Source organism: Protopterus annectens, chromosome 13.part0 (genome assembly GCF_019279795.1).
Source record: "Protopterus annectens isolate FY-2018-M chromosome 13.part0, PAN1.0, whole genome shotgun sequence".
Classification (NCBI taxonomy): Eukaryota; Metazoa; Chordata; order Ceratodontiformes; family Protopteridae; genus Protopterus; species Protopterus annectens.
Genome location: NC_056747.1, coordinates 170,192,895 through 170,219,721, shown reverse-complemented (window position 1 = coordinate 170,219,721; position 26,827 = coordinate 170,192,895). Strand labels below are relative to the sequence as shown.

At 39.7% G+C, this 26,827-nt stretch overlaps 1 protein-coding gene across 1 annotated transcript in view; it reads left to right on the top strand.

The window, feature by feature from the left end:
• ARHGEF18 (Rho/Rac guanine nucleotide exchange factor 18) overlaps window positions 1-26,827 on the top strand; it is a 2,448,098-nt gene that overhangs the window by 1,128,891 nt on the left and 1,292,380 nt on the right. Inside the window, exon 11 of the mRNA XM_044090748.1 lies at window positions 13,157-13,224. Within this exon, the coding sequence (XP_043946683.1) occupies window positions 13,157-13,224 (68 nt within the window). The remainder of the gene's footprint in view (window positions 1-13,156; window positions 13,225-26,827) is intronic.

The window sequence follows — 26,827 nt, the reverse complement described above, 5'->3', positions numbered from 1 at the left end:
GGATTCACAACTGCATTATATTTCTGTCTTGTAGTTGTGCAAATTACAGTGGATGGAAGCTGTACTAAGGCCACTGCCTTTTTGGCTACTCAAGCTAAAATTTACCAGGCTGCATAGTACCCTGTCTTGTATCCTGCAATGCGCCATACTGTGTTTTCTCTCTAGGTATTTGTTGTCACTTTCAGTATTTGGGTTTTTTCCCAGGTGGCCACATCCACTGATTTCTGGTATTGTGGTTTAAAACTAGTATTACGAGTCATAATTTTCCAGTTCTGTTAATGTTTCCTTTTAATATTTCCATTAGTTTTGGTTGTTAAGTTTTGAATTGTTCCTTCATTCCTAGGGTGACCTTAACACATGATGCTTTCATTATATAGCATTTCTTATTACACTGTTTGAAGAATTTGTATGTAGTATGTACACCTTCTGAATGTTGTTTTCACTGTTAGCTTTCACTGCCTAGGGAACTCCTTCCTTGCAAGTGCATTCATTTTTTGCAGTATAGTCTCAATTAGCCTTCCCAGCTCCGAGATGTCTTTTTCTACTCTTTGGTGTAGTGTTTTTGGCTTTCTTTTCTTGTGGTTGCACCTATATTTAGCATTAAAGTCGAGGACATTCATTAGTGCTCCATTGGAGGGGGGGGGGGGGCACTAAAAGTATGTATTTTGTTTAAAGTAATACTCGCCAAGTGTGACATCTTTGAATTTTTTTCTTTTTTTTTTTTTTTTTTTTTTTTTTTTTTACTTTACACTTGGACACCAGATGGAAAACTTGCAGCTTGAGCTCAGTTTGTAGCTTTTAGCCTCAAGACCATCTAAACTAATAAATTCTTGTAGACTAAGAAAAAAAAAAAAGCTCAACAGCTAAATCAGATCATCTCGCATGTCCTGTCTTAGGTGGACTGTACCAGTATAGAACCCAGAGTCAAAAAGTTTCCTTTTCAAGTCCTAGAAATACCCTCCAAATTCTCTTGCTTAGGGAATTGAATCCTGACTCTTCTATAATACTCAAGGCTCCTTCAGCCACTGGCTGCATAGCTTTTACTTTATTAGTTGATAGAAAAGTCCACACTCCTGTTTGTGACTCATTCCAACCCAGTTTTTCACTTGAGAGTAGAACTCCCATTTCCAGTCACCTGCTCAATACTGGGAGAACAGCTACCCCTTTGTTGCCACTCACTACTGTGGCTGCAGCCCCAAAATGACATGTCCCTCAGCACGTGCATTGTTGATGCATAAACCATCGTGAGTTCTTGACCAAGTGTACTTTCTCAGCATTGATGAAATAGAGTTTAAGATGATGTCCTATTCAACTTTCATAGAGTCCTCCATTTTTGACATATTTGTTCAAAGACAGGCCATGGACTTGATTTGTGTTGTTGGGGTTTGTCTGTGTTAACACCTACATTTTCATTGATAATGTCTTTTCTGGTTCCTTTGGCTAGGGATTGTCTTGAGGTGTTTTGGCCCAGGCAGTTATACTGAGCCTGCACACGTTAATACGTTAGTGTACCCCTTCTACACAAACATTAATGCTAGTCCCTGTGTCATCACCAGATAATCTGTGATTGGGATATCACCTTGAGTGTTGAGACTGGCAGGATATCACCTTGAGTGTTGAGACTGGCAGGATATAAGCTGCCCTGCATCTAAAATGTTCCCAAGTTACAAACTCCTTTTACCCAGAATGTTGTACAGCCTTGGCCTCTCTTCCCAGTCTCCCTTACAGTGAGTGAAAGTTGGTCGCATCTGTAAACTGGCCTCTGTTTAACTTATAATAGCTTTTGGGGGGGTTTCCTAAGCTGTTTTCAGTCAGTCTGCTCCCCTTTTTACTTTATTTTCTTGTCATAGATTGTCGGTGTCTGTCATCCTCCCCACTTCCTGGCATTGCATCATTTCCTTTTCCCTCTGGGTCATTTTTCACTGCTGTGCATTTAGTTTTTTTAACAAGTTAATCCTGTTTTTTTAGTTTAGTATAAGTTGTCTGTAGGCTGTTTTTCTCGATGCTTCATAACTTGCCCCAATAGTAGTGTGTGTGTGCTGCTTTTTCAGAGTCATGTGAATTAAAGAAAAATAGAAGTGTAGCCACAGAATTCTCCCACAAGTCGGGTTCCCTTTGTGTTTGAAATGATTGGGAGAACAGGTACAGTAGGTTGGAGTTGGAGAAGATGCTGTTCTGTATTAGGATGTCATCCCTGCTGCTGCTCCTAAAGCTCCGTCACTGCTCCAGTTGACTGATTAGAATTATAGCCATAAGTCCACAGGACCCAAAAGAAAGCCTACTTGTTGGAGAGGAGTGTCTTCCCAGCCAGCATACTTAAGAAGTCCAGATCAATGGAGTCTTCAGGTTTAAAGCAGAAACAGTAACCTGATCTCTACCACGATGCAATGAGGCAATAAATGAATGTGCAATCAATAATCCATGAAGCAAGCAAGTAGACGTAGTAAAAGTAAGATAAAAAATCCTTTAATCCATAAAACAGTGGGTAACGGTAAGCGCTTTCGCGTGGGTACAACCACGCTTCCTCAGACAATGAACAGCCCCACACACAAAGTTTAAATACCATAGACCAAAGTCAAATTAAAACCAATTAGATTAATTGACAATTAGTATTTAAAGAAAAAGAAAAAGAACCAACAACCTAGTATCTACACAGCGTTCTTGTGCTAAAGAAATATATAATAATAATGGCAACTAATTGCAGTATATGCGAAGTCATAAAAAATTTTTTAGTTTCATCCTACAAGGATGTACTAAAGCAATTTCAAAATCAGACAAAGTATGCAATCAAATAAGCAAAAAATGCAGAAGAATGCAATCATTAGGAATTATCTTTCATAACACGGACACTGAAGAAATCAGCAAATGCAGTTCTAAAAGATTTTAAGATTTTCAAAGTAGACATTAAATACTATAACATCAATTTTAGAGCCTAAAAATAAGAAATCACAACTATAGTAGCTCTGGTGTAAAGGCTCAACAACCACGAAGAGCGATCCTACATTAAGAAAAATAAAGTAGAATACATCTGCGCAAGTAAAAGATGTTAAGGGGCGGTAGCCGGTTGCAATAAGATGCACTTTAAAAGGAAAGCGGTATTTCATAGTCAAAGTAAATCCAACAATAACATTGTTTAAAGTCAGGTCGGTTGCTAGCGGCAACCATAAATAATTGTAAATTAATTAGCTTCAGTTGCGCACAATGATAGTGCAAACAAAAGCTGCAGTTCTAGCTACCGCCACATACAACTTCAAAACAACTAGCCAAATTCTCTGATGGTTGTCAAATAATGAATAAAAACAAAACAGTGATTAAAACAACAGTGTGTAACTATCCCTTAACGTTCATCTAAACACAAGTTATTTAAAGTGTTTAAGGTATTTTACTATAGTTTAGCATCGCTAATGTACCAAAAGATGAAGTACATAACAGAATTAGATAGGTACTCGATTGATAAATTGTTGACTAAGTTTTTTATCTAAAACTTATTTAAACGGAAATATATCATAAATTCATTAACTATAATAAAATTTTTTCAGGGACAGCTTATGCTAAGTAGAAATATTGGTATAAGCTAACCATACAGCTTGGCTTGACAAAAAGAGAAAACTGTCAGCTTTTATAAAAGACATCTAACCTTATTAAGTGTATATAAAGGATGTAAAAAAGACAATAACAATTATGTATAAAAACTATAAATTGGGTAGACAAAGTATTAATTAGAATGCTTGCTATGCACATCAATTATGCTTGCTAAATTATATTAGGCCAGACAAAATATACTATAAGATAACCAAACTGAAAGTCTAAGACTAGAACAATATATGTCACTGCTGATAATGAACTAAGTAGGCCATATTTTTAGGTATAAATATCAAAGTGTGGCTTTAAAGAAGAATATATATTTTTTTAACCTTATGAATAATTAAGCTTAAAGAAAAAATATAAGAATAGATTTTCTATATATTAAAAATATGTACATACAATATTTATATTAACGTTTCCTAGCATTCAAGATGGGCTTAATGGATACAAACGTATTTAAGCCAGGAAAGTTATGAGCATTAAATTTCAGAATCCATCTTAGTTCTGTCAAAGCTAAGTTATTTGAGTCATCTCCCCCTCTAAGATTCAGGGGTACTATTTCTAACACTCTAAATAAAAATGTATGGTCTCTATGACTTATGTGTTGGGCCAGGGCATTGGTATCTGATTCTTTCCTAATTTCATATAAATGATTATAAATACGGTCAACTAGTCTTCTTTTTGTGAGCCCAATGTAAAAGCAAGTACATGTTGTACAGGTAGCTAAGTAAATCAAGTTTCTAGAGTTGCAAGTAGCTGATGTATTAAAGTAAAAAATAAAATTCAAAGTAGGGTGAGTAAAAGTTATCTCAGAACAGATATAGTTACACCTGTTGCAATTGCCACAGGGAACTGTACCTATACTCAAAGTGGCCACTCTAGAGGCTGAACTATAGTCTTTACACAGTATTTGCTTCAAGTTAGGGCAGTTTCTATATAAGAAAGTAGGGTAACTGCCAACTAAACTAGATATTAAAGGATCAGTCATTAAAATATTCCAGTTCCTACAAACAACCTTTTCTAAACTTTTTACATCACTGGTGTATTTTGTGATGTAAGGAATCTTAAACAACTTTCCTGACGTCTTATTTCTAAAGGAATTGGGTTTCTTGGGTAAATGTGAACCTAACTCTGGAGGATACAAAATTTCACTTTTAATAGAGTTAATTAGTTTAGAATCATAACCTCTATTCAAAAAAAGAAGCTCCATTTTATTAATTTCTTGCTCCAGAGTTTCTCTATCCTGACATAGTCTAATTAACCTAGTGAATTGACTCTTGACAATACCGGGGAATGTATGTCTTGGATGCATGCTATTATATTGGAGTAAAGTGTTGGTCCAGGTTTGTTTTCTAAAAATAGAGGAAATAACCTTTCCTTGTTCATTAAGGCTCAAAGAGACGTCCAGAAAATTTACACAGTCCTTGGAAGCTTCCAATGTAAATTTTAAGTAGGTAGTCGTAGTTTCTAAAAACTGCAGGAACTGTTTAAATTCTTCCAGCGTGCCTTGCCAAATTAAAAGGGCGTCATCTACAAACCGTTTGTAGAATTTAATCTTTTCAAATGCAATATTACTGAAAAGAAATTCCTTTTCCCAATTTAAAACCACCAGGTTTGCATAAGTGTTTGCGCATGGGGTGCCCATGGCTACACCCCATGTCTGCAAATATGTTTTACCATCAAAAGTGAAAAGATTATTATTAAGTACCAGGTCTAACAGTTGGCAAATCAAAATTATCTTATCATTCGAAAAACCAGTATCCCTGACCAACAAATCTCTTATGGCTTCCAGACCCAAATCATTGGGAATGGAAGTAAAGAGGTTTTTTACATCAAGAGTTATAAGAATATACTCTTTGTTCCTAGTGTCAAGAGTCAAGTCACTCAGGCTATTCAACAGATGATGGGTATCTTTCAGAATAGATGGAACCACATCTACTATTGGTCTAAGAAACTTTTCAAGGGCAGTTGAAATTGTTGCAGTAACCCAATTACCACCTGAAACAATAGGCCTAAGGGGTAAAGGTTCGACCTGTTTATGAATCTTTGGTAGGCCTTTTATTATAGGAACAGTTGGAAATTCTATAAATAAAAAACTGTAAAATTCTGGAGATATCTGCCTACACATAAGCAAATCATGTAGGGTGGCATGTACATTTGACACTATAGAGTTTATATCTTTTTGAGAAATAATTTTATAAGTGTTACTATCAGACAACATATTAAGCATCAAGGAAACATAGTCAACCTTATTCATAATGATAGTCCCACCTCCTTTATCAGCAGGTCTGAAAGTTAAATCTGAGAGTTGTTTAAATTTCTTGAGCGAAACCATCTCATTATTAGTTAGATTTACGTAGGCTATCCTTTTCTTATGAGTGGAAAACAAGGAGTAAAAATCTCTCTCACAGGCTTTTAAGAAACATTCAAGATTTGGACATAAAGGAGGTGAAAAATTACTCTTGCGCTTCAAGGCCATGGGATCAGTACATTGTGAGTCCCTGCCTTGTTCAGCTGAATTATTTTTAAAAAACATTTTCAAGGCTACACTCCTACAAAAAACACGTAAGTCACATAATACATCAGTTAAACTGCTACATTGGGCTGGAATGAAGTTGAGACCTTTGTTAATTAGACTAGCATCAGATGAATCCATAACATAATGAGATAAATTAACAAATAAGTCAGTCACATTCTCTGTCTTCTTGTCACTCCATACTTCTCTTCCTATATTTTCCATTTCCTTGGCCCTCTGCTTTGCGAACGTCCTCTCCCTTGGAATCTTTGTTTTATCGGGTAGGGTAAAAAACGACCTGCTTCTTGGGTAGTTTTGGATCTAGCCCCTAATTGGTTAGCACGATGTGTATCAACAAACGCTAGCTGATTCGGGGGGGGTGTAGCAGAAGATGCTGTTAGATTAGGTAGTTCAGCTCCAACAGTATTAGAAGCATTTATTTCCGTGGTAGACGGAAAAGGCAAAAGAAGATTTTCACTAGATAAAGCAGGAGTGTTAGAATGTGTAGCTTCAACGCCTGAATTTATGGAGGAAGTCTGTTGTTGTTCATAAGTCTGAGTAGTGTTATGCCTCGGCCAAACAAAAATCTGACCAGTTTGGAAGTCATTAAAATCTCTCTGTAACTTCTTAAGCTTAATTTGTTTCAGTTTATCACTGAAAGAACTGACTTGGGAAAATATAGTCTGTAATTTCTTTCTAGCAAAGTCAGATTTAAATTTTTCACACAGACTTTTATGCATACAGTCTATTTCTTTACGCAGTTCAGTTTCAAGAGGTAAAAAATATTCGTTCAGCAGTGACATATATCTAAAACCTTGTTCTATGTTTAAGTCCTGCCATTTCTTGAGGAGGGCCGGATGATTATTCCCATAAGATGGCATACAAAAAACGCGCATTCCCCTAGGGACAATGCGGTGATGTAAAGAAGCCTCAAGGTGCTGCCTCTGCCAGGCATATCTTTGCAGTAAATATAACTTATCTTCAAAGTCTTTAACAGTTAGGTTAAAATCAGCGATATTCTCTTCAGGTGTAAATGATACAGAATCAGTAGAAAACTCACCAAGCTCCAGAGCCAATAAAGGGTTTGAGACCCGATGCAGCAGTCCATCTGGTATATGTACATTGTCCCTCGACTCCGGTCTATAGTCAAGCTCCACACCCTGAGCATCCATCGTGTAGAGCAGTTACCACACAATATAAACGTTTCAAAAAAATCAAGAGGCAACTGCAGCTTAAGGAGACCAGGAAACACAACGTAGAAAGTCAAAAGCAGAAACAGTAACCTGATCTCTACCACGATGCAATGAGGCAATAAATGAATGTGCAATCAATAATCCATGAAGCAAGCAAGTAGACGTAGTAAAAGTAAGATAAAAAATCCTTTAATCCATAAAACAGTGGGTAACGGTAAGCGCTTTCGCGTGGGTACAACCACGCTTCCTCAGACAATGAACAGCCCCACACACAAAGTTTAAATACCATAGACCAAAGTCAAATTAAAACCAATTAGATTAATTGACAATTAGTATTTAAAGAAAAAGAAAAAGAACCAACAACCTAGTATCTACACAGCGTTCTTGTGCTAAAGAAATATATAATAATAATGGCAACTAATTGCAGTATATGCAAAGTCATAAAAAATTTTTTGGTTTCATCCTACAAGGATGTACTAAAGCAATTTCAAAATCAGACAAAGTATGCAATCAAATAAGCAAAAAATGCAGAAGAATGCAATCATTAGGAATTATCTTTCATAACACGGACACTGAAGAAATCAGCAAATGCAGTTCTAAAAGATTTTAAGATTTTCAAAGTAGACATTAAATACTATAACATCAATTTTAGAGCCTAAAAATAAGAAATCACAACTATAGTAGCTCTGGTGTAAAGGCTCAACAACCACGAAGAGCGATCCTACATTAAGAAAAATAAAGTAGAATACATCTGCGCAAGTAAAAGATGTTAAGGGGCCGGTAGCTTCGGTTGCAATAAGATGCACTTTAAAAGGAAAGCGGTATTTCATAGTCAAAGTAAATCCAACAATAACATTGTTTAAAGTCAGGTCGGTTGCTAGCGGCAACCATAAATAATTGTAAATTAATTAGCTTCAGTTGCGCACAATGATAGTGCAAACAAAAGCTGCAGTTCTAGCTACCGCCACATACAACTTCAAAACAACTAGCCAAATTCTCTGATGGTTGTCAAATAATGAATAAAAACAAAACAGTGATTAAAACAACAATGTGTAACTATCCCTTAACGTTCATCTAAACACAAGTTATTTAAAGTGTTTAAGGTATTTTACTATAGTTTAGCATCGCTAATGTACCAAAAGATGAAGTACATAACAGAATTAGATAGGTACTCGATTGATAAATTGTTGACTAAGTTTTTTATCTAAAACTTATTTAAACGGAGATATATCATAAATTCATTAACTATAATAAAATTTTTTCAGGGACAGCTTATGCTAAGTAGAAATATTGGTATAAGCTAACCATACAGCTTGGCTTGACAAAAAGAGAAAACTGTCAGCTTTTATAAAAGACATCTAACCTTATTAAGTGTGTATAAAGGATGTAAAAAAGACAATAACAATTATGTATAAAAACTATAAATTGGGTAGACAAAGTATTAATTAGAATGCTTGCTATGCACATCAATTATGCTTGCTAAATTATATTAGGCCAGACAAAATATACTATAGGATAACCAAACTGAAAGTCTAAGACTAGAACAATATATGTCACTGCTGATAATGAACTAAGTAGGCCATATTTTTAGGTATATTTTAGGTTTGGGAGGGTCTCCTTTTGTGTTTTCAAGGGAATCTTCCAGCCTGCATGCCTGTTTAGACAGTGCATTTTCTGTGTAATGTGAGCCTGAATTTCAGCCTCATCTTATTTACCCAGGTATGTCAGGTTTTTGTAGGTCTGTATCAGTACAGGTGGATTTAAAAAAAAAAAAAAATGTGCACTCCATTTTTGAGTATGTATCACATGTCCCAAGCTTCGTCCTCCTCTAGATGTCTTTGTTTGCTGCCTGTCCAAGTTCTCTTCATTGGGCCTCATGCAGGAATCCATTTCCAATAGGATTGTGAATTGATATGCTGTTATCGACATCGGAGTCACTGCACATAAGCTTTGATTTTTGAGCCACAGCTGCTGACCTCATTTGTCTGAATGTCAGCCTTGCAGTTGATGCAGTTTTGTGATGTTGATGCATTATTTAATTATTTTTGTCAACACTGATCAGAAATTGAACAATTGCATCATCAACCAACAGGATCAAGCAAACGGGTAGTAGTTAGAGAGGTAACACTACTCAAAGAAATTAAAAGAAAAAGCTTTTGGCAACACAGGACACAGTATACATGAAATCAAAATAAGTGATATAATATTCCATGATGTTATAGGTCAGACATAAAATAGGAGTGAACAAGTAGTGCAGGTTGTGCAGAATTTGGTGGTAGCTCTTTACTCGTACGTATTTTCATTGGACGTATCTCGCAGGTTAGAGTAAAATAAAAATGAGTTGAAAAGGAAGGTAGCAGTGGTGTTAGGTGGCGTGCCCTGTGATGAAGCACTTGCATCCATTTTGTCTACACAGACATTGTTTGAGGAGTGGTCTACATTTGTTTTTGATGAAGCTTTCTTTGACCTATGGTGGAAGGGATTGGCAGAATTCAGGAGTGAGAGTTTGGCTTTGTACAGGGAATTCTATATAGTCAGTGCAGAGCTGGATTGGTTTCTGAGGATATAGGAGGAAATAGATGCAATCAGTCTCATGCTGAGAAATGGAGGACTTTCTCAGTGGTGTAATTTTATGGAGAAAAGAACCTAGGATCGGGTTTGATGTACCTGTCATAGGTAGCCATTTTTGCTTTGGAGTGTGTGTTCCAGGGATATTCCAGGTAAGAAGACTTGGTTATAAAGCAATACATATTTTTAGAAGTAGTATGCACTGTAGTGATGTTTTTTTGTTGCGGCATTGGTAAATTTGGGTAGGCCATAATCTAGCTTTGCCAAGCTGTAATGTTCATCATAAATCCCTGCTGCAGCAGCCTTGGCTGTATGGGTTATAACCTGCCAAGGATGTAACAGCCGAATGGTTTTTCAAAAGCCTTTTACACACTCCACACATGGTCACAGGCTGCTGTTAGCGTGAGGGAACAGTGGTGAAAACAGAAGTCTGGACGCCAAAACCTTACAAACTTTCTTGCCTCTCTAAAGAGTGCTCCTCCTGGGTTACAGGTGATTGGTCGAGTTAAACCGATCTGTAAAAGTAGGAATATACCTCTAAAGGAAATGTAGGAATGGACTGATCTGCACTCATGCTGCTGACAGTGCTGTGAGCCACAAAGGCAAACACTGTTCAGTGGTTTTAAATCTGGACTTTAGGAGGGTGGGGGTATGTGTCTCATACATGTTTATATATCTATATAGATATATACATATATGTATACACACACTGGAGGTGATCAGCTCATGCGTTGGGACTTTGATGAGCCTTGATTTAGGGTATGCAAGAAAAAGAAGAAACAAGCACAGTTATTAACTGAGCTTGTATTCAGACATGAACTTGCTGTTTAGCTTTGAATCCAGTTTGTTAAAGAAAAAAGGCAGTAGAAAAGAAACAACACATGGCTGTAACATTATTTTTTCTGGCTTTGAAGTAGGAAGCTAAACTCTCAGCTCAACTCGTCACATATTTTGATCTGCATGACGCACTGTTTCTCCTCACACTGGGATAGAGATCTTCCTGGTTGTCCTTTTGTCAGAGTAATTCCCTGACTTCATGGTTTTTGCTTAGTCCTAGGATCCAGACAGCAGTGCCTATTCATTTTAGGATAAATGCAGATGTAAAACAGGCATGTGAATAATATACACTTAAAAAATCAGTTTGCAAACAGTACTTGGAAGAACTTGATTTGCAACAGCCTAGATAGAACTGGAAATACCTTACACAAATTACAGGCTAAGAGGATTTTTGAGCGTGATATTTAAATAACGGTGCTGCTTTATTTGAAAATGCCGTGCAATCAGATTACAGGAACATGAGCATCTGAACATGAAGCCTGATTGTAAACTGAGAGCAGCATTTAAATTATATTATCTTAGAAAATATGCAGGCTGGTGTTTTATAAACTGGTTTTAAAGATTGTTTCACAAATTAGCATGTGCACTTCTGAAAACATGAACCTCTTGGGGGAAAGAAAACTAGAATTTCATGTGAACATAGTTGCTGTGGTTGCAGGTTAAAGTTTTTAGACCACTGCTGTATCCCTTGTTTGAATTCACTGTAAAGCTGTATTACATTTTTTTGACTGAGAACTAACTTATTATGGGCTTTGCTGTAATACTTTTACTGCATTATTTCACTTAAATTCCTAGAATCTTGCACAGTCCCAAACCAACAAGCCTGTGTTAATTGATGAGGCACTTATGATTTGCCTGCTAAGTTATATGTGATGTACATGTTAAGAAAAAGAAACTGCTTTAGGTGAAGAATCACAAATTGTGCCAGCAGTAATAGTAATTCACTTTCATTGTGGCAAGAAACCTTCAAAAAAATGTGCTAAACATGATTCCAACAAATGCTGTCATACACAACGTTGAGTATGTATGTATATTGTAATGTACAGGTTACTGAAAGGTGACCATAGCCTTGTGTATAAAGCTTCAGCAATCTCTCTTCTGTCAGCATTAGTACATATTTGCAAGTTCAGTGGTACCTTAATCACCTTCTCAAAAGATCCCACTCTCTTTTGCAATTAAATAGAAAATGGAGAACAGATTTGTATAACAGAGAATACCATTTCTGCCTTTCAGTCCTCATACATTTCCCCTACTGTGTTCTTGCCTAATTCGTTTGAATGGATGGCTGCTGGCATATTCATCCCCAGTTTAGCACCTCTGTTCCCTATGGCTATGAGAAATCTGTAAGTGCCCCAACATAATCTTGTTTGACCCACTTCTTGGTTATTGTATTCAAAATATAAGATCTAAAAACTGCCATCAGGATGTAATACTAGGCTTCTTAAGATCCTCACAGATGAATAGACTAGTAAGTATCTCTAAATCTGTGAGGAAAACACCATAATCTTATTTTGTTATGACTTGTTAGTAAATAAAAAAATTAATGCAGGTCACTGTCCATTTCGGTATTGCATACATATGTACATATATCCAGCTTGAAATATAGAAATAAAAGTTATTTTACTATGACCTTACATTAGTAAATGAGGAAAAAATAAGGGGCAGTTGTTGCTGTTGTTGTGTCTTTCGGCTTTTCCCGGTTAAGGGTCGCCACAGCGGAACTTCGGTCCGCTAATGATTGGCAGTAGATTTTTACATGCCGAGTTGCCAGCCCTGACGCACAACCTTCAACGAAGGTACGCCCATTCACGCATGTCTCCACGCAGAAGACGCTCTAGTTGAGAATCGAACCGGACAGTGTCTTACTATGAGGCGACAATGCTACCGCAGCACCACCACCGCAGAAGGGGCAGTATGCTCCAAAAATTACAAAAAAAAATTTACATCATTTTCTATTCAGGTATACATACTGAGGAAGGTTGCATTACAATTTTCAAAATGTTAATAGATTCCAGTAAAGAAAAATAAAACTTCTTGTTTAACCTCACTGTACTTAAATTTGAAGGCAGGTGTGCAGCATATCCTTAAGATGTGAAACTGAACACCAGTTGTTTCTTTCAGCTTTTCCCGGTTAGGGGTCCCCACAGCGGAACTCCGGTCTGCTAATGATTGGTAGTTGATTTTTACATGCCGAGTTAGCAGTCCTGACGCACAGCCTTCAACGAAGGTACGCCCATTCACGCATATCTCCACGCAGAAGACGCTTTAGCTGAGAATCGAACCGGACAGCGTCTTACTGTGAGGCGACACTACCTACCATCTGAAAATGTTGGCTCCATACCAGCATTACTTTGTAAATGTTAATTTTTTTTCCATTTGCCTTGACTTTGTAGTAGTTTGTGAATGGTACCATTTATGAAGTTCAGTCTTATTAATGTTTTTTTTTTCTCCCCTGCAGACTGTGCAGTAAATGTTCACAGGAACTGCAAGAATCTGTTGGCCGAATGTAGCAGTACCAAACCTAAGGTAGGCACCATAGTCTTTTCCAGATTGTGTGTTCCTTTGTAATTTTGTTGGTGCTTAACTTGTTTGATGGTGAGATCACTCTAGCACTTTTTTTTTTTTCCCCGCATTTCTGCTACCCATTTGCCTGCCAGCCAACTGCTCCCTGTGATCATTTGGACCATTTTTTTCTCGCAGGGTGAGAGCTGTTCCCAGCCCATTCTGATGAGGCTAGAGCTGATTTATGGAGCTGTCATCATAGCAGCCATTGAGGCATATCTGCTATGCTTCCTAATCCCATTCCCTGGTGGTGATGTATACTCTTGTGTCACTGTGAAGGGACCACCTGTGCCCTTGATACATAGTTGTGCTTCCTGATGCCTCCATGGGGCCTGGTCTTATAGGAGTGCCTGCACACCCCCCCCCCCCAATGCAGTGCCAGGTCAAAACAGTGGAGAAGTCGCCATAATCTTTCCTCCCAGGCAGAAGTACTGAGGCAAGGGTCTCTTGCTCCCTGACTCTTCAGCTTCCTGAGTCACTAATCCATCTCTTTTTATCTGGGTCGCAGTTAGGGCTTTACCCTTCTGCTTCACTGTGCAGAATCACCCTAGCAGTTATAGATTTCACCTAGAGATGTAGTAGATCTTTATACAGTTTAACATTCTATGTGTATGTATTTTAGTAATAAGATTGAAAGAAGCGCATGAGTGTATATGAGAAACTTATTTGCAGATCTGCTTCTTAAGTAGTACCTATAGGATATTCTATAAGTATCAAAACTGTTGCTTTTATCTTCTGTCTATATTTTATTAAACATTGCTAATGACAGTTGTAGAGCATATATCAGCATTTTGTATCAGAGAAATGAAATTGTTGGAATTGCTGATTTGGACTTGCACTGGGAATGCACTGCAGTGGTAGTGGGTAAAGCAGTTTGTTCAAAAAGAGTAAAAAAGGGGAATGGTGTATGATTGGTGTATGACTGGCGGTGAGCGCACTTGTTTTTCATCGCAAACCAACTGTTGGGCTAGACTATATATATATATATATATATATATATATATATATATATATATATTTTTTTTTTTTTTTTTTTTTAAGTGGGTTTTTGTGATTGGAAGGGTGTTTATCACTCTCTGATTAAAAACTGGTGAATGGCACAGTCATGCAGAGGGTACCAAGGCTGCCTTCCTTGCAGCATTTGGTTCTTCAGTTTGGCTTGCCTGGTGGGTGCTTTCTTTGCAGAGTGTGCATGTCTTCTCTATACCCACTTCACGTTTCAGTTGTGTCTTCAGAGTCTTCCCACATTACAATAAATTTGATAGTTAAATTGGTCTTTTTTTTTTTTTTTTTTGTGTGTGTGTATATATTTAAATGACCTGCAGTGGAATGGCATGTCATAGAGGGTTGGTTCATACTGTTCTTGTGTTGCTTTCTGTGATCACGTCTGAGTTCCTCTAACCCTGAGTTGGATTAAGTGGTTGTTGAAAACATACGAGAGCAATACTTTATAAAGCTGTTAGTTTTTTTCCTAAACAACTGATGCACGTGTTTGAGGTTAGCTGCTTTCAATAATGGTATTTGCACTGCTAAGAAGAAAGGATGCATGTTAGTACTGGGTGACTTCTGCAGTTTAAATTGGCCACATTTTTCTTTTTATTATGATTGCTCATCAGTTAAAGTATAAAAATGTTGGATTCATAGCTATTTTTATATAAAAGCTTTGTCATGCAATGAACTTGATTATGCTAGTTTTGAAAAACTATGGCTATTGTAGTCCATTTTTTTTTGTGAGAGTAGTTAATCCTAGGTTAAAAGACCTGAAATTTCCAGTTGTAATGAGGCTGCATTTTGCAAATTAAATTAAGCACCACAAATCCAGCAGCCATTTGCTTTTGTGTAATTGTGCTTCTTGCACTGATGCAAGGAAGATACTTTCCCAAAGCAGGAAGGAATCCATTTTGGCACAAAATGAGACTACTCTGTGGCTGTAGGGATAACTTTGGTAAGCAAGGGAAAATCACTTTTCTTGGTCTTAGGGGAACAGAAGGGTGAAAGTTTTTTTTTCAGCCAAAATAGGGACCCTGAATCTGGGGTAAGTATGCCCAGGAAGAGTGAACAAGACTATTTTTGTGGACAGGGAAGATATTCTAAGGTTTGCTTAAGGAGCTTGTTTCTGCTTTTTCCATGTCTTCTGTGTTTTGAAGCAAGACACTTCGATTTTTCAGTCAGAAGAGTAGACAATGCAGTGGGATGGTTGTACTTAAAGGAATTTCTTGTCAGATTCTGAGGAAAGTATGACTTAAGATTTTGCCGTTGAAGATGTATCTTTTTTTCTGAGACTTTATGTACGATGAAAGAGGTTTCTCGGTGGAAGGAGAATGAAATTCCTATTGCTAGGAAAAGTATTATGATTTGTTACAGTTGAATATTCCTACATTTAAAGCTCTTTCTCCTTTGTGTGCCTATTTTAGAGGACATTTTTTCTCACCACTTCCAGTTTAGCTAATAGCCTCCCGCCCCCCAGGAAGTCTGACAAGGTTATACCAGGTACCTCAAACTCATAAGTATTTATTTTGTGACCTAAAGCAGCTGCAACAGTAATTTCTGTATGCAAAGCAACTTCTGCTAAAGAGTTTACTGCTACTAACCCCATCCTATTTGACAGGGTAAGAAAGCTTCGGACATTGAAAAAGGAAATGCTTTGTTTTGCTACTTTTAAATTACAGTTTAAACTGTCAAGCTCAGTATTACCCTTTGTCTTTTTTATGAGAGCATGCAGAATTTTTTAATTGATAACTTACCTACCTTTTGAGGTTAATAAGAAATCCTTGAATGCCCCACCAACATTTGCTCCTCAGATTACTAAGCATATTTGAAAGTCTGTTTATGATGCTGCCGTTTCTTCCCCCAGAGCCTCTGCCGCTTGGTCAGTAATGGGAAGGTTGACGATTCTTCCTCCAGATCCTCTGCCGCTTGGTCAGTAATGGGAAGGTTGGCTTGACTTCATTCTCAAAACCTTCCTTCCTGATGAAAAAATTGCAAATTTAGCTTTTTCCTTATACAAGGAAGTTCTGTTTGGCCGTTCTGCAGCTGAGATGCTCAAAAAGTGCGTTGAATGGGGGACGTTGATTCAAGGGGTGACTGTGATATTTCAACCTTCCCTTTTTAAAGCAAGTAAACATTTTCCTTCCTCCAAAGCTTCCTTTTTCAGTAAGCAATTTAAGCAGCAAGGAGCTGATACACATGAGTTTAAAAAGCAATGTCCAGGAGACTCCCCAAAAAACAAAAGCATCTAAATAAATAACAAGGGCTGTCCTTCAAGTCAGCATGACTATTTTTCTGTTCAGTTACGCCCCGCCCCACCTCTCCATATCCCTGAGGCTTCAAGTTACTTTGTGGCAGACAAATGGGTTTTAAGTGTAGCTCATCAGTGGTGCACTTGGCAGTGGGAATCCCACCCCCTGTTCTATGGGATTCCTTCTTACCTTGTGAACCAACTCCCCTTGTTTCCTCCCATTTTGTAACAGATGCTTGCTCAAGATGTAATTAAACCACTGCCCCTGTCATATGGGCAAAGTCCTAAATTCATGGATGTTTCTGGTACCAAAGGAAGGAAGGATTCTAGAGGTTTGTGCTGGACCTTTCCTTTCTAAATATTTCCGTCAAAATGCTTTGTCTTCATTCCCTTTTACATCTGTTCCCTTCTCTAGCCTTTGTGTTAAAGCTCGACTTAAAGAATGCTTTTCATCAAATTCCCATTTGCATTCTGTTCAGGTTTTTTAAAGCTGTTCTGTTTCTGGCTTTCGCTATCAATTCTTTGTTTTTTTTTTCCTTTTGGACTGTACACTACACCAAGGGTATTTTCTTCTGCCAGGCAAAGTTGAGGTTACAACAGTTTTTCTTGAGTATCTCCCCTCAATGCCAGATATCTGTAGTGGTACTGCAGGTCAATCTGGACTTGGGTTTCCGAAAAGGTCAAAGGTGAAGATGCTGGTTTTTGGAATTGTAAGACTGGTGATTCTCTGGTCAGTAAGCTAGATGTCTTGTCTGTCCAGGTCTCCCATTCTCCATTCCTCTCTGGTGTGTCACTACAGATGCTTCAGGTGTGTGGAGGGGTGCTGTATCCAAAGAGGTGAAAGTGCAACTTCTATGGAACTGTCAAGACTGACAAAAGCTCATAAATGTCAGAGAGAGAGAGAGATTGGCAGTGATCAGTGCTTTAAAAAACTTAGATCATCTGTGGTCCCCAGGACCTCTGCAACTGTACACAGACAACAGCACAGTGATTTAAGTAAATAATAAAACGGGGGGTACCAGATCATACCGCCTTTGCAGGCTTGCTGTGATAGCCTGGGAGATAGCAGCTTGGCTCATTTTGACACTTCAGGCTTCATACATTCCGAAAATTACAAAAAAAAAAAAAAAATGCAGACAGGTTAAGTAGGACCCGAACATACTCCATGAATGGAAACTTCATCCTGGTGTCTTCTAAGAATTTATCTAACTGGGATGGGGGGGGGATAAGTTAAGTAGATCTGCCTGCCTTGCTGCAGGACTCTGTTCAGACAGGCCTGGAAGAAAGAAGCCTTCTCATTCCCATGGATGAGAATGGTCCTACTTATTTTCCACCCCTTCTACTCATTCCCATGGATGAAAATGGTCCTACCTACTTTTCCACCCCTTCTACTGATATCCACGGTTCTTCTAAAGATCCAGAAGAACTCTTCAAAAAATTAAAGTGGTGACTCCCTTTTGGCCCAGGCAGCACTAGTTCTCCCTTCTTTTCATTCTGGTCAGAACCAGTTACTGCAGGCTTTGCCACTGACCTGAGTTTAGTCACACATGACATGGGCTTGTTTAATATACCCCAGTTTAAAAACTTTACAGCTCACTGCCTGGGTGTAAGAATTTTGATTCCTTTTAGGCACCTTTTTTTTTTTCTTCCTGAGGAAGTTGGTACTAAAGGAGGTAAAAATGCTGCTAGAAAATCCTGCAAGTGCAAATGGGAAAAGATTTTGTAGTGTGTACCAATCCAAGAGCCAGGACCCTCTTCATGCCTAGCTCCCTCTGTTTTTTTATTATTTGTAGGAGTTACTGTCTTCTGGCCTTTCTTATTCCTCTATTAAGGATCATTTGTTGGCCATTTCTGCTTGTCTGTCCATGTATCCTACCTGTTATAACCAATGTTCTTCGTGTTTCATTGTTTCAGTCATCAATGCTCTGCATTCTTCCTGTATAGATATGGGCCCTTTAGGGGGTGAGAGGGAAGTAAAGTTAGCACTGAACCTATCTGCAGGGATGCTGGCAATATCAGTTGATTCTGTAATTTTCTTGCATTTGTGCTGTAACTCGGAGCAGATCTGGGTGTTGCCATCAAGATTCTTGACGTAGCTATAGAATGCTTTGTGGTTGTCCTTGGAATTAGTGGCGATTTTGTTTCCGTAGCTAGCTTTGGAGAATCTTATAAGGGATCTCTGCTTCTTACTGAGGCTGACCAGGGAGCTCCTCTACTCATGGGATTATACTCTTTTGCAACAGTTTCTTCTTTCTGTTGTACAGTTTGTTTATGGCAGGGGATCACCAGATTAGCTTCCTTTTTTTGGAGGATAGCGTCTTGGTTCTGTTTGGGATAGCACGATCCATGCACTTGTGTAAGTGCTTATATAGTGCATTTGTGTAGGATTCAGCAGTTGTAACTGTATTGTCTATCTGCATGGGTGTCATGAAGTTCACCACTTCTGTCTTAAGAAGCATGAAGTTGGCTTTGGAGAAATTTTTACTGTGGTTTCCTTAATGGGGGGGGGGGGGGCAGGATGTGGATATCAAGAGTGATTTAGCTTATGGTCGGATCGGTCCAACGAGGAGTTGACTTCAGGTGTGGAACACCGGTCACTCATGTTGGTAATGACTAGGCCTAGGATATTGTTGCCCCTGGTGGGGGTGTGGATAAGTTGATCCAGGGCATTGGAGTTTATGAATTCCAGAAAGCGTTGCGCTAAGCAGCTGGTACACGAGTAGTTTTCCCAGTTAATGGTGGGGTAGTTGAAGTTGCCCATTGTTAGGGTGTTTGGTTGAACCCTAATATTTTCCAGTACATCAAGAAAAGAGCAGTGGGAATCCTGGGGCATGGTGGGGGATCTGTAGCAAGCTACAATTTGTACGTCAGTTTTGCCCAGAGTTAGTTGCACTTGGATAACCTCGAATGCATTATGCTGAGCAGCTAGCCTGGAGGTGTGGATATCCTTAATGAATATGGACACACCTCTGCCTTTGGTGTTTCTGTCCAGGTTACATGGCCGAAATGTGTGGTATGAGTTATTGCCTGGTAGTGCAGGGGTGCTCTCTGGAGCCTTGAACCAGGTCTTAAGTCACTGCACAGATATCGATGCTCTCCATTTTAAGGAGTGCCTCGAGTGAGTGCATTTTGAGATTTAGACTTCTAGCATTGAGTAGTATTACCCTCAGTTTTTGCTTGCCTGTTCCTGTTATGGTGGCAAATTTTGTATTTGAACCTTGCCTAAAGGCACTATAGGGGCAGCAAGAGCCTTAGCCAGTATCTGGAATCCCAGGGGCGATAGGTGCAGGCCATCTCTGGCAAAGCATCATGGTCTGTCAACCATGTCATCCCAAGCAGACAGATACTGAATCCCCTTAGAATGACACCAGAAGTTTAGCCAGTTGTTGAAGTCATTCATTTTGTCCTTGTACTGTGGTATCATTCTGGGCGATGGCAGAATGTTACTCAGGGCTAGGGTCATACCTGCCTGGGCTACAAGATCGGAGAGCTCTTCCATGTCTCTCTTGATGTAGTCCAGGGAGGTACGTCTCAGGTCATTCACACCAACATGGACAATGACAGAGTAATATTTTTACATGTGGAGTGACCTGAGTGCGTGGGTTATATGGCGGATCCTGGCACCCGACAGGAAGCTGACAGTAACCTTTTTGTTTAGCCTGGTGAGTGGGACATCATTGTGCCTGACTATAGAGTCACCTATGACTAGTGTGTTGGGTATGTTGTTTTGCCTTATTGGCTGTGGTTGAGTGGCACACTGAGTCTGTGGGCTATGTGTCATTTGGGTTGTGTTGGGGGATGGAGGTTGCTTGCGTTTCTGCTTTGGAGGTCTCTGTTGCTTAGACAGATTATTATTGAGAGCCTCCGCAAATGTTTTTGTGTTACTATGTGTGGATTTTGGCAGTGTAGATTTAGTGAGACTATGATGATTGTGGTGTGGTGCAAATGTTTACCTTCTCCTCATGACTGTCAAGTTCAGTCTTGGTTGGAGAGAGCTTTACCTCCAGTTTGGCTAGATAAGTGCATCTCTCACAGGTTGTAATGTTGGGTGGGAGGAGGAGAGGGTTATCTGTGTACATGAGGCAATTTCTACATTGCCTCAAGATGCCTAAGATTCATCAGATAGACTGGAGAGAACACTGGGAGCTGACCCTTGGACATGCCTGGATAAAAAACTATTTTCCTCTAGATAAGTGAGGAAAGTGAGTACAAGAGCTGTTTTTCTGTAAGCAAGTGAGAAAAGTAAGTACAAAAACTGTTTTCCTCTAGGTAATGAGGAAGATTGAGTGCTGTAGCTAATTAGTAGCTTACTTACTGCTTACAAGTTCTGAACAAGTGCTGAGCATGAATAAGCAAATTAAAGTGCTAAAACTAAGAATCTGTATCTGCACTAGACGAGTCACAGGACAGAAAAGTGCAAATGCAGGCTTTCAAATCAGAAAGTTGAGAGAGATGGAAGCGATTGCCCAAACGGCCAATAACCACAATTGCTGGGCCAGAACCACTCCTTATGTGGTAGACAGGTTACCTAGTGCTTACCACTCCCACTGATGAGCTAGAAGGCTTCCCTCCAACACAGAAAGGCTTGGGGGGGGGGGGGGTCTCAGAAGCTTACATACAGTCCTGGATACAGCAAATCTGTATCTGGAACACTAGTTACAGGAAAGGTAGGAAACAGGCTTACAATTTTTTTTTTTTTTTTTTGTTTTTTTACAGAAAAGTAGCAAAAATAGCAGTAAAAACAATTCACATGCAGTGCAAGCTACCACACTTGAGTATGTAGCAATATTAGATCAAACACAGTTTAAAAAATGCAAGTAAATTAAAAAGGACTAAAAGCAAGTGCAGAAAGAGTTTATTAGGTAGAATGTGGTAAAGAGATGGGACTGGGGGAGTGTCCCAGATCAAATCTACAGTGGGGTGGGCAACTGCAAAAGCCACCAAATTTAAACTACAAACCAAAAATAGGGAGGATGGGTGGGACAAAACAGTTTCAACAGAAATCTAAGCAATAACTAACAGTACAAACTCGAAAGCCAAAAAAATATACTCCACTCTGTATATTTGCAGATCAGTCTCTCAGAACAGTGAGACAACAGTTTCAACAGAGATCCAAGCAACAATTAACAAACTCTATAACCAAAAAAAAGTATACTCAGCTCTGTATATTAGCAGGTAGTCTGGAAGGCAGTCTCTCGGACCAGGCTTTGCTAGGTCCATTCTCCAGGGTTCTTGGATTCTTAACTATTTTTTCTTACTTCCTTCTTGGCTATGATCATAGCTAAGGCTACTGTAACAGTGTACTAAATGTTGAAGGTAGTACAGTTGTGTTAGTAACAACACCATGACAGTAAATGTTCTGTTAGATTATTCTTGCAATAGCTGACTGTGCGTCCAGCACCCCCCCCTTTTCTTCCTATTGTATTGTCAAATGTAGTTTACTGTTGGGTTTGTTTCCTAGCGTTATCCTTTCAGGGCTCTTGCCCCACTTTTTTCTAAGCAAAACAGCTCTGAATCTTTTTCCACTCTGTCTTTACATTGGGGCTCCCATGAGTTTCCAAAAGAGCAAGTGGAAAGCACACTCAAGCTGGTTGGTCACTGGGGCACGGCCCAAGTGGCTTTTAGGCTACTGCAAGAGTGATCTAATAGAACATTGACTGAGATGGTAAGTTTACTTACGCAATTACACTTTCTTTTTTTAAATGTGATCTTATTGTAAATGTTGTCGATGTCAAGGTATCATTCCAGTCCGTGGCAGATGTTCTTCGTGTTTCACTGTTGTAGTCATCACATTTGGGTTATCTGCTTGCAGTAGCCCTCAGTCTGCCTGATTAAGAAAGCCTTGGGTCCTGCGTCGGTTGCTGTCTCTTCTTCCATGATGTCAGGTAGTCAGGGGTATAAAACACGCAGCCAACGTCATTACATCGGTCTTTCTTGCCATGCGGTGCCCGAAGCAGAAACAGTTCACAAGTGCCGGTCGGCCGACTCCTAAAATTTTCATTTTCGAGTTTCAGAACCAAAGTCTTCAACTAAAAGCTAATTACCCCGTTGGGGAAACTTTTTCTTGCTCTAACCCGATGTCAGTAAAAGTAAATAATTGCATTTCTTGTGGAAAGCAAATACCTCATAAAGATTTTCATTCGTGTTGTATTCCTTGCCTAGGCCCTGACCACGACGTACCTCGCTGTCAGTTTTGTGCCTTATTTAAACAACGAACTAACCGTCGTCGGTATATTTTCGCTTCTAAATATTTTGGTGCTTGGTTCAATTATCCAGATATGTCTTCGGTAAGCCATCCGACTACTGACATTCCAAAAAAACGCAAAGATAAAGACAGAGACAGGCTGCCTAGGTCCAAAGCTGCTGACGACGCTTCTCCTAAGCCAGTCGCCAGTTTGCTGGTACTCAGTGAGGCGCTTTCGCAGCCCCTGATACCTGTTACTTCAGATTCACAGGCCTCTACTGAGACCCATTCAGAGTCCGGTATGCTGCGAGATGCTTCAACTGTGGAACGTGCGGATGTCTCTACCTTGGATGGGTCCGAAGCCGCTTTGTAGGCACCGGCTTCTGAGGGTGTATTCAGGCCTACTGACTTGCATATTAAACTGACGCCATCTTCTTCTTCAAGGCCTAAAACTCGAACCATGCCTAGAAAACCGACGCCCAGACCACATGGTCAGGCCTCTATACCTAAAAAACAAATAAGAATGGCTTAAAGACCTTGTTACTTTAATCAGGGGAAGCCAACCTTCCCCCTCTAAGAGACCTAGGACTGAGTTTGCTTATGATACTTCTGACCAGGATTCTGAAATTTCTGTTTCCTCTGATGACCAGGATTTACCCTCATCTACTTGTGAAGTTTCTGATGCTGAGGACTCTATTCCCTCTGTTTCACCCTCAGAGGATTTCTCTTTTGGTGAAACCTTGCATACTCTCAGGGAGTATTTTCGTTGGGAAAGTCAGGATTTCTCTGATTCTAAAAAGAGGCTTATTAGCTATACCTCCTGTACTAGACATTGTTGATGCCTTTTCATAGTCTAGCTTGGCCCCTGATTCTTTGCCTCCTGCTCCCAGAAAACCTGACCGATATTACAGGGTTCCTAACTCTCATAAGTTCCTTTTCAAAAAATCCTACTGCGGATCCTGAGACCATTTCACAGGGACCCAAGGGCATTAAAGCTACTACTGCCAAAAATCCTACCCCCTCTGATAGAGACTCCAGGATGCTGGTTAGATGGGGGTAAGAATCCTTTGCCATTAGGGCCTTAAACTGACAGTTTCATGTGTTAAAATATCTGCAAAATATTGTTGGATTGCTTAAACAGAAAATTATGTTGATTCCTGATTGTGCTGAAAATAAGGATTTTAATGCATTCTGCTGAACAGGTTGGAAAGCATACTTTGCAATGTGGTTTTGATTCACTAGAGGCATCTTGCAGGGCTGCTGTCACTGGGTCTGTACTTAGAAGGCATGCTTGGCTTAAGGAGCCAGATCATGTTAAAGCTAAATTACTGGATGCTCCCTTAAGTCAGGATCGCATTAAAACTGGGAACTCATTACCCAGAAAAAATGGGTTTTAAATATAGTTTCCAAAGGATACAGATTTCACTTCCACACATTACCAACCCCAAACGGTTGGCCAGATCCACCCCAAATCAGTGGGCAGAGGCTCAAAAGCAAGTACTCTTAAGCATAAAGGCTATTCAAACTGTACCAGAAGAGGAAAAAGGACAAGGTTTCTACTCGAGACTTTTTCTGGTACCCAGAAAAGACGATTCATGGCGTCCTATCCTGGACCTGTCTACTTTAAACACCTTTTTGGTGATTCCAAAATTCAAGATGCTAATTCTTCACCAATTGCTTCTTATGCTAGGCAAAGATGTCTGGTTGGCAGCACTCAATTTAAAGGAAGCTTACCTGTACATCCCAATCAGGAAATCTTGCAGAAGATACCTACGCTTCAAAGCAGGCTACATGCACTATCAGTTCTCTGCACTGCCCTTTGACTTATCTACTGCGCCCAGGGTATTCACAAAGTGCCTAGCTCCAGTCATTGCATTTTGCAGGCAAAGAAATATTCAGATATACCCATACCTGGACGATTGTCTAATTTGGGCAGAAAGCCAGGACATGCATTTGAATCATCTGGCTTTTGTACAAAGGGTGCTAACTTGTCTGGGATACACCATAAACGAAAAGAAATCGCACCTGGTACCCTGTCAAAAAATTATATTCCTGGGAGCAAGCTTGAATACAACTTCCCAGATGTCTTTCCTCACGCCAGAGAAACAAATTCATTTGACAACCTATTTCAAACTGGTGGCCACAAAAACCCTTCTATCTGCAAGGCAAATACTGCAAGCCTTGGGGTTCATGGCCTCCTACATTCTTCTAATTTCATATGCAAGACTACATATGAGGAAACTACAGTGGTATCTAAAAAGCTTATGGTATCAACATTCTCAGGATCTAGAAACAATGATTCCTATCATAACGTGCATATGGTTAGAGTTCCTTTGATGGGCAGAGGCCTGCCACCAAAACAAGGGACTACCATTCACTCTACCCCATGCCGCCCAAACCCTAACAACAGATGCATCAGACTATGCATGGGGGGCTCACTTGACAGGGAAGTGCATTCAGGGCAAATGGAACCCAAGTCAAATGCACCTGCATATCAGTCAAAAAGAAATGTTAGCCACACAGAATGCTCTGACAGCCTTCAAGGACCACATTCTTCCAGGACAATTAATGGTAAAGACGGACAACACCACTGTTATGTGGTACATAAAGAAGCAGGTGGTAACCATTCTTGCCCTCTCTGCAGACTAGCCATGGCACTGTGGAACACAGCCTTGAGCTACCAAGTGCATCTACAAGCTCAATTCCTGCCAGGAAATCTAAATACACTGGCAGACTGACTCAGCAGAAACCTCATGGACCCACACTAGTGGAAACTGGAACCAAAGACTTTCAGCATGTTGGCAAACAAATGGGGGAGCCCAGATATAGACCTATTTGCCTCCCCCCAGAACTACCAGTTGGACAAATTATGCACAAGGACTCCCCACAAACAAGCTTGAAAAGTGGATGCTCTGTCCTTCAGCTGGAAAAACAGTTTATGCCTTTCCTCTCCAAAGTACTACTAAAGTTCAAACAGGACAAACCAAGGACAATACTGATTGCACCAGACTGGCCATGCCAACACTGGTACCCCCTCTTGCGTAGTGTGTCACTGTTGGCCCCATGGCACCTGCCTCAGACCCCTACCCTGTTGTCTCAGCAGGGAACCAGATTCTGCACCCTCTGCTTCAAACCCTGAACCTAGCAGCCTGGCTAATTACCTAGTCTCTCCTTTACCATCCCTCAGTAAACTAGTGATGGATATTATTTTAGAGGCAAGGAGGCCTAGTACTAAAAAATCTTATGCTGAAAAATGGAAAAGATTCTGTGCCTGGAACCAATCTCAAGGGATGGCCACAGCAGCGCCCAACTTACCTCAGATTCTACAATACTTAACTGAGATGATGAACAACGGCCTTTCTTTTTCCTCCATCAAAATTTACACCTCAGCCATTTCAGCTGATAACACAGAACTTCCCCTCTTCTCTCATCCACTTCTCAAACAGTTCCTCAGAGGGGTCAAAAATTTTAAGACCACCCAGGAGAGCCCCAACTCCATCCTGGGACCTTAATTTTATATTGAAGAAACTCACTCTTCCTCCTTTCGAGCCAGCTGCTAGTGCAGATTTAAAATTCCTTTCTTGAAAAACAGCCTTCCTTTTAGCAATCACTTCAGCAAGAAGAGTATCTGAATTATAGGCCCTTATGGGAGTGGAGCCTTTCATCATCTTTCATACGGACAGGGTTCCCTCAGAACCAATCCCTCTTTCATGCCCAAGGTGGTATCAAGTGAGGCTCTTAATCAGTCTATTCATTTGCCAACCTTCTTTCCTAATCCACAGAACAAAGGGGAACGGATACTGCATTCCTTTGATGTGCACAGACAACTTAGATTCTACTTTGACAGAACTAACCCTCAAAGGAAATCTGAACTGCTGGTGGCATTTGCTGCAGGGGCATAGGGGAAACCTATTTCAAAACAAACAATTTCAAAATGGATAGGCCACTGCATTCATTTCTGCAATAAGCACCATGGAAAACCTATCCCACAGGGGATCAGACCCCGTTCCACCAGGGCTGCATCTACATCTACCTCTACAGCCTTTCTCAGTGGTGTCCCTACCAGGGACAACCTAGAAGCTGCTACCTGGAGTTCTGTACATACTTTCACCAAGCATTACCATTTGCTAATTTTTTCTAAATCC